Source organism: Montipora foliosa, chromosome 5 (genome assembly GCF_036669935.1).
Source record: "Montipora foliosa isolate CH-2021 chromosome 5, ASM3666993v2, whole genome shotgun sequence".
NCBI lineage: Eukaryota > Metazoa > Cnidaria > Anthozoa > Scleractinia > Acroporidae > Montipora > Montipora foliosa.
The window spans coordinates 24,546,718-24,559,217 of record NC_090873.1 but is presented as its reverse complement, the minus strand read 5'-3'; the positions used below and the strand labels follow the sequence as shown (position 1 = coordinate 24,559,217).

The 12,500-nt window shown below is 38.0% G+C and overlaps 2 protein-coding genes across 2 annotated transcripts in view; one reads left to right on the top strand and one right to left on the bottom strand.

Annotated features, from left to right (window-relative positions):
• LOC138003766 (uncharacterized) overlaps positions 1–12,500 on the top strand; it is a 313,889-nt gene that overhangs the window by 129,493 nt on the left and 171,896 nt on the right. The gene's annotated exons all lie outside the window — the stretch shown is intronic.
• Positions 1–12,500, bottom strand: part of LOC138004371 (protogenin A-like) — a 70,070-nt gene that overhangs the window by 604 nt on the left and 56,966 nt on the right. The window contains exons 6-12 of the mRNA XM_068850870.1: positions 9,072–9,359; positions 7,346–7,633; positions 5,421–5,607; positions 3,845–4,023; positions 2,921–3,220; positions 2,372–2,698; positions 1,333–1,489 (exon numbers count right to left, since the gene is read on the bottom strand). Of these exons, the coding sequence (XP_068706971.1) occupies positions 1,333–1,489; positions 2,372–2,698; positions 2,921–3,220; positions 3,845–4,023; positions 5,421–5,607; positions 7,346–7,633; positions 9,072–9,359 (1,726 nt within the window). The remainder of the gene's footprint in view (positions 1–1,332; positions 1,490–2,371; positions 2,699–2,920; positions 3,221–3,844; positions 4,024–5,420; positions 5,608–7,345; positions 7,634–9,071; positions 9,360–12,500) is intronic.

Below are 12,500 nucleotides of genomic sequence, written 5' to 3'. Positions count from 1 at the left end.
GTCTATTTTCCATTCCCCCGTTCAGGAGTTCGGTCACTATATTTAGCTTTTCCCCTGATTTGCATTTATTTGTTCGGTAAAATTTACATTTTACACCAATTGTAGTGACTTACACTTCAGAAGAGATATCCTGTTGTCTTAACTTCACAGATTTCAAAATCTTAATCTTTTCTCTCGGAAAACTGTAGTACGCCATGTTAAGCGACGTCACCTTTGATTTCTTTACTAAATTTGTCGCTTATGTCCAGAAATGCACACAATGACAAAATTGGAAAAATAACGAAATATCGCCAACAATTTGACAATTTTGGAAAATATGGCGAAATTTTGTCAAATTGCCAAATTTATGTAATAATATTAGTTCCGTACATGGTGGTCAGCCACGTTGGCGAATCTGGCGAATTTGGCGAATTCTTGTCAAATTGCCAAATGTATGTAAATTAGTTCAATACGTGGTGACCAGCCATGTTGTCGAATCTGGCAACTGTATGTAAATTAGTTTTAAAATCTGGCAAATATGGCGAATTCTTTTCAAAGAGGTCTTACTTTAACAACAACTACTCCTCAAAGCAACAACAAACTGCTCATTCTTAAGCAACAAGGAACTACTAACCAGAAGTAGAACTAAGGACATGATAGATACTTGATTGAATGCTTGAATTTTAAAAGAAGCCAAATTTGCAAATATTAGCCGGTGGCAAGTCGGCCATAGGTATTTAATAAAAAGTAACACATTGCTTCCATTTTTACCCTGTAAGACTTTATTTATGCGATTTGTATGCTGGCTTATACAACAATAGATTTTATATCCTTAGCCAAGTTAATGCGTTTGAAAACAGGTTTTCAGTGGGGTAGTTTTTAGTCCGTCATAACTCTGCATGGGTACCCTGTGAATAAGCTTTTAATTCTAATTGACCAAATTTTTTAAATTCAGTCCTAAACTAGAGGCATCATCTCGAGGCCTTAGGGAATAAATATTATGATTTTTATGAGTTTATTGAACATAGGACATTAGCGCTATTATAAATACCTATTATTATTATTATTGTTATTATTATTATTATTATTATTATTATTATTATTATTATTCGCCAATTTCGCCAAACTCTTGCGATTTTGACAAAGTTGCCATTTTCGTCACGTATTTAACTTACTCCTTCTTTTTCGAAATTGTTGGCGAAATTCTGCCATTTTTGTCATTTTTTGTTGTTGTGTGCATTTCTGGACATATTTCAAATAAATGGTTGTCAACTTGCTATAAATGCTATTTGGCAACAAGGACTATCCACAAGTAATCTTTGAGACACAATTTTCTCAGAACCCAAAACCTACCTGCAAGGCGGATAGACTCCATGTATGGTAAGAAGACCTACAGCATTGCTGATACCAACACTTCCTATGGTCCAGTTACAGGTTAAATAACTGTAATCCGACTTGAAGATAGTGATAGTTCCAAAAGACTGATTGAAATTACCTCCACATCCTGAAACTAATGTAAACCACACGAAAATGAATTTAAAAGTGAGGCTTGCCTGCAAAAATCTGGAATTTATGACTTTATTTTACTCTTACGTGACCTCGTAAGGCATGAGGAGGCACTAAGCTTGAATGAAGTGATGATTTGCACGATTACTGCTGCCGGCGCTTAACCGGTTTTTACCTCATGCGCGCCACCTTGTAAATTTTTCATGGCTGGAATTCCGGTAGCGTGGATATACCTTTAGCTGATTTCTGCTTATCCCCAGCCGGGGTAAAAAGTGACCTGTAAGACCTAAAATGGCTTACTTTCTGTCTGTTGTTGCTAGAACTATTGTCTACGATTATATTGGAAAGTGTTTAGCAGTTGTGTGTACTAATTGCTCTTAACGAGTCACGTCACTGTACAGTTAGCACCCTTGCTAAGGGAAGTTCACAGATGCGCTTTTACTTAAGACCTTTTCCCAGTTACAATCCTCAATCGCGCGTCGGAAAGATAAAGAAAAAAAAAACGACACTCAGAGAAAACGGCAAGAGGTTCCGATTACTTTCGCAAGCCAGACATATTGCAGCCTTGTTCGAAAATTATGCCTGCTTGTCAAAGTATTGCTTCAAAAAATATGCAGTTAATGGGATCGATACCCACCGTTAGTTACATCTCGGCAATCGTTAACCATCGGCACCATTATGTTGTGGATATCGAAAAGTGTATGCCTTTTAGCTTTTGGCTCTTTTCTGTTACTGGTACCTGATATGGTTACGACTCAAGAATCATGAAAAACAAAAGCTAAATAACTTATATCTGCGCAAATTAGATTTTTTAATTTACGAGAGAAAAGGTTTATTAATGCTTTAGGTAGATTAGTCTTCCCTCAAGCTATTCTCAAACACTCACCGTAGGTGATTGTGAGCCTCTGCGATCGAGGTCCCTCACCAACTGAGGTGAAAGCTGTTACCGTTACTTCGTAACTCTTCCCTGACTCTAAACCCCGTAATGCCACCTGAAGTACGTTTGCGTCGGTAGTGCTATTCTTTTCCGCGTGGCGATAGTAATAGTGATAGTAATAGTAATAGTGATAGTAATAGTAATATTGTCTCCTGTAGTACACCCTGTAACCTTGTATCTGACCATTGGCGTATTGAGACTGCACGGGATCCCAAAGTACCAGAACTCCGTCTTGTATGTTCCTTAAGCGCACATTTGGTGGTGCAACGCTGGGAGCTGAAAGATGGGACACATTATTTTGGTTATCATTGCTCTGTACAAATTCGCTGTGGACTCACTCGCCCCCGCTTCTTAATTCTATATTTTGACCACTGTGATGATGAATATCATTGTCGATAACGCTAAATCCCATTTAATTTGTTAAAAAGACTGCAAGAATATTTTGAACTTTAAGAATAAATATTGGTATTCCAATGGTGCGTGAGTTCGTTGTCTTACCTCCTTCGCTGGTCACGATTGCCTTGATGTCACTGGAATAAGTTCCATTCTCCTTGATACTGGTAAATGCAAGAACCTGGAATCTGTATAGCCGGTTTGGATTTAATAACCTTTGTACATTATAAGACTGTTGATATGAAGTGTTCACCCGAAAAAGAACTGACACATTTTTGTTATATTCTGTGAACATCACAGCAAAATGTTCCACAGATACATTTAGAGGAAACTGTGTCCACTCCACAAGTACTGATGATGACGAAACGTTGCTAACTGATAGATTCCACGATGAAAGATGAACACCTGTCAGGAAAGAAAGGTTTAATATAAAAAATGCGAAAAGTGACGATTATTTAGACAAAATAATAGGTCTATAATTACCAGTAATTTGTGGAAGTCTGGTATTGTAGTGGCGAGCAGATTGCATGCTCATCTCAGATGCCATAGAAATCAAGTTAAGCTAAGTTGAAATGAGCCACTGAGGCTGGATCCGCGACATCGCTTACCCTTCCCTTAACAAGCGTGATTAATGGATGTTTGGTTAGCTATTTGGTGATGTTTATCGCTGTACTTGATTTCCGTGCCTGTTTTTGTGTGTGTGTGTGTGTGTGTGTGTGTATCCGTTTATTTGTTTTGCTTCTTTTTCAAGATTCTGTTTTAAGGATAACCGTGATAATGTATCTTGTAAACTGTTTGTTAAATACAGTATACAAAAATTTGGTTTTATCAACGGAGTTGATAATGTAAATTGGCCACCGTACAGAGATTCTAAAAGAATAGAATCTCTGTTTAGAATCTCTGTACGGTGGCCAATTTACATTATCAACTCCGTTGATAAAACCCAATTTTTGTATGCTACTTCCCCACCGACGCAGCACCACAGTTTCTTTAGAAACTACCCCTTCATTCATTTGTTAAATACAGTACCTGCCAAAGGTCCCTGAAGACCAAAGTACGAGGCTGAGAATCTGGAAGAGCTGTACCACCTTTTAACTCGATATGTTATATGTGCTTGTTCGGCATGAACTACAAGTGAAAACGGCCCAATGTAACCACAGATTAAGGTGTCTTTATCCCCAACTGTAACAATGAGCAAGTCTCCTGACCTGTAATGAACAAGTAACAAGCTAAATTAAGCTATAGTTTCATAAGAGAGACTGTTGATTGAGTAAGCGGATGCCCCAAATTTATAGGCCTTGTCAGTACACCGAGTGTGGAAGAGAGACAGACAAATAAGACCGCTTTTCTAGACAACATTGGTCAACATGGATTACAATGAATTTTTGTACGCAATTAGGAGGGCAGTAACAAATTGACCATTGTCAATCTGCCGTTAGCTAGGGGACTTTCGATTTGGGTACGAGTACGAGATCAAAGACGAGTACGACTTTCAAACTTTAAACCAGTCACCCCCACATAACGCTTACACTGTCCTATTACTTAACAACCGATAAGGATATTTTAGAAACAGGATTGATGTTCAAAATGATTATGTTAAGCACTCGAAGTAGAATTAAAAGTCGTATTCGTCCTTAATCTCGTACTCGTAGTCAAATACAAAGTTCCCTAATTATATATCGTTTTCACAACCTGAACGGAAATAATTATCTGTAATCATGAGTCAAATAAAAAGCTGTTTTTCAGTCGATGTTGTGTTGCGTCTGGTTCTTGAAAGTAGTAAGTCAGTTTTTCTAATTTATTATGGGCTAAAGGTTAATGTTAATTTGTTTTTAGTACGTCGTTTATCCGTTCGTGGCTTTAGATGGCGAAAAGGATCAATCATTTCTGGGATGATTTAACTGTGAGTCTAACTCGAACGATCAATTCGCTGAAGTTACTGAAACATCTGGACATCAAAATGACCAAAAAACCAGATATCCTGGTAATCCGACGGTAAGTACTTGACGATTTTCAGTTGCCAGAGTCTTTCATTTTAAGACAGGCATCAAAATGAATCTTTGTTGCTGTTGGTGTTATTGTCGTATATTTCGAAGTATGCTTAGTCGTCTAAGCTGGAGGTCTCTTATTGGTCAATGTTTTTGACAGTTTACGTTCCCACGGTCAAGGTTATAGGCCACAGATGTGGTTAGGCCGCAGATGTTTTACGGCCAAGGTTAGGCTGCACATGTTCTCACTTTCAACAAAACCAAATATGGCTACTCTCACGGAACTGAAGTTGTCAATAGTTAAGCTTAGTTTCAGTGGATAGTAAGTGTGTACTAAGAGTGTACTGTCAACTACTAAGCCATTAAATTATGCAGACGGAGAAAGAATAAAGTAGAAGAATGTAGCCATTAAAGGCTTTTGGAACCTTCTTGCTTGCCAGCGAGTCCCGATATTAATTGAAGAAGATCCCAACAATAGTTAGTTTCATTTCAGTCCTTTGCTCGCTCTCTTTTCAGGCCAAATCTCGTGATATAGATATGCGATCGTATTCGAAAACCGTATCCCGCTCTTACCTGGATAAAATTTCTTACAATAGCGAAAATATTGAGCAACTCACCTACAACGAGAGTCTGAATATAGAGAAAAGGCATTGAATTTTATCCATATCGTCTTGGTGGGACTGGAGGTTAACTGAGGTTCAATGGTCCAGTTGCAGTCGGATAATGCACTTCGGTAGTAGCATGGATTATTATGACTGTGCAGGGAACCGTTTCCTTCGATCAAGATCTTGCGTCCTTCACAAACTGAAAGGAGAAAAAGATGTTGTCACACAAGCTGATCCAAACGTGACTGACGCTTAGCAAATGCAATGAGTTTTACCTTTTGTCAGTTTTGTTGTTAAGCTGAGATATGATTGCATCATTCTTTGTTTCTATCCACGGACATTTGTTACCTAAGGCCATATGATGGCCCCACATTGCAGTTTGTTTGTTATGTGCTTTCAAAAATAATTTCTGAATTGGACATGACCGGTTGACCGAAGTTTGTGACCTTCAACTCCCTCAAATGTCATGTCAGATGCACGAAAAATATCGGCAATTTGAAAAGCACATACAAATGTAAAAAATGAAGATATGTTTGGATATATATCATAGCTATATACTATATTTATGACTACAAAATGTTGCAATATGCCGTTGGGTAGAGTCTAGTATCCCCTATGGGAAAACATATCCCGGGAGGAGGGGGGGGGGGGGGGGTACCCCCTGATAAGGGCTTAATGGTGACGTGCGGCCAGCCAGGGTATGTTTATCGGGATTTTTGTCTTGAACCGGGTATCGAATTTATCATTTTTGTCTTAATCAGGGTTAAATGTCTTAAACAGGGTATCAAAAATCGGAATTCTGTCTTAAAATGGGTAGGAAAATCAGCGATATTTGTCTTAAACAGGGTCAGGGTGTGAGGGGCCGCGCCGTACCTCCCCGCCCAGGGATATGTAGAGTAGGCATTTCTGAACTGAATAAAGTTTTAGTTCACAGCTAAGCAAACGTTTGAAGTGTTGTTTAAAGGGGAACTCCGGTGTAAAAATGAACTTTTTTCAGAGAAAAGGGCAGTTCTTGTCCATCGTCCCGTATATATTTTGGCTAAAGAGGAGCAGAAAATCGAGTTTTTTCGGAAGGACATTTTTGTATTCACTGTTGACGGTCAAGAGCTCATTTCTTGCCGGTAATTTTCGCTTCTGTGTGTCCCCCAAATGCTGCTCTTTTAGTGAAGATTAACTGCTGCATTTACCCAAAGCTAAAAATAACGCTAACCTTTACCCTTACCTTATTGTTGAAAATCGGTAGCAAATGCTTAGACTTAAAGGGACACTTTGTGTTGGATGTCAAAATTGGGCGTGCATCAAATTTGGGTGAGATCTGAGTATTTTCTCTCTTCTTCAGATAAATTTAGCCATCCTTCAGCTTCTTCATAAAAGTCGCCAACTATAAATAATGTTCTTTTGCTATTTATATATTTTGGTGGACCGCTTTAGCTCGTTCAAGTTCAACATTTCCAAAAAGCACTCAGAGTTCACACAAATACTGCCGCTGGCCGTTCCATTGGTACCCATAACGGAGGAGAAGCTGTCATTTACGCATGTACGAAATTGCAGGTACCGCTGAGGCTAGGAAATAGCTTAAACTCTTTGGTTGAAAAATGTACAGCATAAACTCAGTTATTAACCCAACGGCATAGCGGTAAATGCAGAGTACACGTAATCACAAACGTGCGATGGCGCGAAGTTCGAATCTCAGGAGTGGCAAGGAAAGCTTGAGAGGTAAGAGAGGTAACGTAAGTGGAAAAGCTTGTAAGTAGCAACGAAGGAAGAGGTAAATGAGGGAGATGTGGAAGGAGGGAAGGGGAAGCAGAGAAAAGAATGGATTGAGGAATGGCTTGCTTCCTTTTTTGAACCCCTTAAAAATCCGGCCCCAGTTTTCTCACTAAAAAGAAATGTCTTATTCGTCACGGAAAAAAAAAATAGGGAGAAGAAAAACTTACCGGCGGTATACGCGCTTTGGTACCGATATGGTCCAGTTCCTTTTGAATTAAAAGCGGCAACACTGATATAGTACCTTGTTCCAGCCTGTAGTCCAGTTATGGTATAAGTTGTCGTGAGTACACTGACGTTAACTTGGGCAGTTGAGCTTCGAAAACAGGAATCGTAATAAGTTATGGTGTAGCCAAGAAGTTTTCCATTGTGATATTGCTCCGAAATTGGTGATATTGAAATTCTTATGCTGTCGCTTCCGTGGAATTGAACGTAGAAATAAGGACTTGCACTAGGTACTAGAGAAATGGAAGATAATCGAACGCCAAATATTATTAACTACTTAACAATGGAGAGTGAGGTCAAACTGAGGCCTAAATACGGCTAAGCCGAGGATTGAGATTTTGCTGTATGGACCGAACGGTCGAGGATGTTACATTGTTTATTATTATATGGCTAACATAACTGTTCTAAAGAAGAAAAAAAATAATAATTTGCATAATCCATAATCTGCCCGTGGGCATTACGGGAGAATAATGTCCTGGCGCTTAGCTGCTCTTATCCAATCACAGCGCGCGTTATATCGGCCAGAAACACTAGCCACGTAATAAAAGATCTAATTGCGAATTTGAACACTATCCAGACCAGGTTTTTAATTTACTTTTTTTTTCTCCGCGACCGGGGCAGGGGAACTCTGAAAGTACTAAAGTTATCACATTAAAAGTTGGAAGAATGAATGAATATCCTGTGCATGCATGCAAAACCTGTCTGCTAATTAATATTGGTTGCCGTAGTAACATTTTAACATTTAATGAAGCATTCGTTCCATATCTGTGCGGGCAAGTTCCGACTGGAGATTAAAACACCTGTTATCAGCACTTTTACTCTAGTGGATGACTACTACCGTTCTTTATCATGTGGTACTGTCAAAGTGCTATCAAATAGATGCTGAATCATTGGTGAGCAAATAATAGTAATTTTCTGCGCATGATTGGTTACCATAGTAACAGTATTACATGGTAGAAAAACCTCTAGTTTTAGATTTTAATAAATACTACTAAAACAGGAGTTCCAGCGTTGAAGATAAATAATAAGCGATTCGGAAAAACCTTTTAATTTTCAAGAAAATTAAAAGTTGTTGTCCATTGTTCATTTTCCCACAAACTTGATTTGTAATCACTTCTATCTAATATAAGGTAATTTTTGACTCGTTTCTATGGTAACCCAATGTATAAACCCAATTCTCACAGCTTCTTTACCAGTGATTAAGCATAATTCTTTGGTACCACGTTTACAGTATCATCATAAAAATTCTGGTAGTATTGACCCATTAATTAGAAGTGGAAGTGCATAAAATAAGTGAACACCAAAATGAGTGTAAAGGTATTGTAATCTACAAAACCGGTTTGATCGCTTTTCAACGACCAGCTTGAGTTCTCACCAAGCTTAATGTCTCGAGTAACAAGAGCATGGCGCAAAGTGCCATATTTTAGTTAAGTGAAAAATAAAATGATTAAATGCTTGCAATGTTTCAGATTGAGACAAACGATTTCCGCCAAGATGTCAGTTATTTGTAAAGTAGTGACATTTCGATTTGTATTTAATGCTCTTTTCACAAATTAAAGTTTATTATCTATCTCGAGAGAACATTGGGTGTATATAGAAATTCGCCTGCTGCCAATCTTATTGTTTTTGTTGTTATCTTTTCAATGAATTTTTAAACTTCACAACACTCACCCCTTTCCACGGTGAATTTTGCACTCCTGTGTGGCTGTCCAAAAACATCCCTGGCAACCACATAGACCCGATATTCTTTTCCTCTTTTTAGACCGTCTATTACCGCGAGTGTGAAGTTTGGAGAAATAATTTTTCCAGCTTGTACCTTACCACAACCTGTATCTTCGATTACGGCAATGTAAGCCGACACCTGGTTCCCAAACACACTGCTTAATTTGTGCCACTGGAGAGTTATACTTGATTCTAAAACGCTCACAATAGTGACGTTCCATCCATGAATCTCTGGTGCTTTAATAATAACAAAAATGTAAAATAACCAAGAAGGAGTAAATATCTAGGACTGCACATTAATATCAAGCCAATATGGATTCAATTTAAGGAGGCTTGCATCTGCGTTTTGTTGTTGTTGTTGTTGTTGTTGTTGTTGTTGTTTTGGGTCGTACCCGTTTAGGGTTTTCGTTTGAGGGCGGACGTTTCGTCTGGTTGTTTCCCATTCCATGTCCGGCGCTTTGATGCCAATATTTTAGGGGTTTGTTTTACTCTTTAAAACTTACATTTTTAAGGGAATTTAAGTGAACGCCAGTCTTGCCTGGGAAACTGATTCTTGGGTTCCAGAAACACTAGAAACAGCGTTTCTGAGTGTTTTATTCTACAAAGAAATTTCTAGGGGAAGAGGGGGGCATGCCCCCAGACCCCACTATGTTGCTCGCACCTTCGGAGCTCGCAAGGCGTCTTGCGCCGCCAAAAATGTCACGTCCTTTGCTTTCAGAAATATGTCCGCCACTTTACAAAACTGCCGAAAACCCTGCCGGCCCTGTTAAAAGCAAAACTTCTTATACATGACAAGCCTCGATTTCCTTGACACTATAACGCCTTTGCGCCGTATGACCAAAGTTTATTTTCTCATCGGTTTGCAAGCAGCAGCTGCTACCATGGCGACGATAAAGCTAACCTGCAATCTCGCGTTCTTAGCTGATCGAAGGTTATGATAAGGTCTGACTGCTCGTTTTTTCTTTAAAAAGTCAATTATCCAAATAGACAAACTTCATAAAGAAACAAAACGATCTCTGCATTACGTTGGATCATCTCATATGTGTCGCTAGTCATTCTAGAGATAGTGGAGTGTCACTGAGGCCCATTGTGTCTTAGCCGACGCACTGACGCAGGCCAACAAGCCCCAAACAGCTGTCTGCGTCTGCTTTCTAGCTTGAGTGCTGATCATGATAGGTTTGGCTGACCGTAGTTCCATTTTGAAGAGAATGCCTTTGTGAACGTTGTTTGAACTGTCATTGTTTGTGTTGATCCAACGTAATGAACATGCAGGTCCTTACACGGCATTGCAGTCACCGAGACTCTTATCCTTGCTTTTATATCTAGTACAGTAGATTATTCCAATAGTTTGCTGTTTTGGGCAGCTAACTACATTTGGCAAAAAACTGCAACGCGTCCAGAATGCTGCGGCGCGGTTAATTTTTCAAGAGAGCAAGTTTTCGCATGTGACGCTTCTACTTAGACCATTGCACTGGTTGCCTGTAATGCATCGCATACATTTTAAACTTTTACTAATCATTTTTAAATTAAAGCCATACATGGTCACGCTCCGTCTTATATATTAAGTGGCCTTATTTCAGTAAGGAGAAGTGTTAGATACAATGTAAGATCTAGTAATAGTTTAATTCTCAATTTTAGTTCTATGAGATCATCAGCAACACCTTACTTTACTTTACTTTACTTTACTTTACTTTACTTTACTTTACTTTACTTTACTTTACTTTACTTTACTTTACTTTACTTTACTTTACTTTACTTTACTTTACTTTACTTTACTTTACTTTACTTTACTTTACTTTACTTTACTTTACTTTACTTTACTTTACTTTACTTTACTTTACTTTACTTTACTTTACTTTACTTTACTTTACTTTACTTTACTTTACTTTACTTTACTTTACTTTACTTTACTTTACTTTATTCGCCACAATTCATGGAGTGGCAGGAGAGATTAACAGAACTTTTCGTCCCAATTGAAACTTAACCCTTATATCCATAGATCAGACCACAACACCGGGAACTCCATGCCCTACTCTTCTCGAAGAGTGTGTGGGTTCTTTAACGTGCCACAGATTTTATATATACCCAAGGGTTGTGAGACGGGACCTCCGGCTTATAGTCCTTATCCGAGAAGACTTGAAAGTCTAACCATTTGCAGATGTCGTTACAAAGGCAGCACTTTCTCCTTAGTGTTGGTCCGGCCGAACTTGAACTCACGACCTCCCGCGTGACAGCCCGGTGCTTAACCAACTGAGCCAACTGAGCCACCGGTGCGCGGCTGAGCCACCGCTGTTTTCAAGTGGCAGCCCCTACGCTGTGGAAAAGCCTTCCGGAGCACATACAAAATATAAATTTTTTAAGTTGTTTTTAAGACATTGTTATTTCAGAAAGCTTTTTCTTAATGAATCGTTACTTTTAAATGTGATTCTTTTTGGCTTCTTTATTATTATTATTATTATTATTATTATTATTATTATTATTATTATTATTATTATTATTATTAGTAGTAGTAGTAGTAGTAGTAGTAGTAGTAGTAGTAGTAGAAGTATTATTACTATTTTTATTATTAGTAGTAGTATTATTACTATTATTATTATTTATTTGTTGCAATATATTACATTCTTACATACCTTTGTTTATTGCATATTTATATAATGTAATCAATATTGTAACGCACAATTTAAAATTGCTGCTATTCGAACATTAGCCAATACCAACCACTAGTCTATGTCAATATTTGTCAATTTTTTTTTTTGATAATTGCGCAGCATAAGTTTAAATTTTGTATTGTATTGTAAATTGTATTTGTAGTCTCCCACGGTAGACAATAATCTGTAAAATCCTTTTCAAGTAAATTGCAAATGCTTTCTTAAAATAGTAATTCATTATCGCATTATTATTTCGCTTTCCCCTTTCTTTCTCTTTCTAAGCATTTCCAATTTACATTTAGCCTCCTAGGTGGCTGTGAATTACACAGGGAGAGAGGGATGTAACTAAAAAGAAGACCCAAAAACGAGTCCTAAGACCTAAGACCCCTTCGACTAAAACAAAGACCCCTTCGACTAAATGTAAGACCGCTTGGACAAAACCAAGACCCCTTGGACTAAACTTAAATAAAAAATAAAATAAAATAAAATAAACAAGAAAAATCACCCGGATTTATACCGTGGTATGCCTATGGTATTCCACGGTATTTAGTTTACACTAATAATAGATTTCTCCACATCTGTCCCCGCCTAAGATAATATGGATGGCAGCTGAGGTGTTTTCCAAATATGTGCTGCACATTGTGATGTCTTCATAAAGTGAAAGATGCAAGGAAAGGATGGGCAACAACAAACAGCATTTATTTTTAATTTCTATCAAAGTTTATTAAAT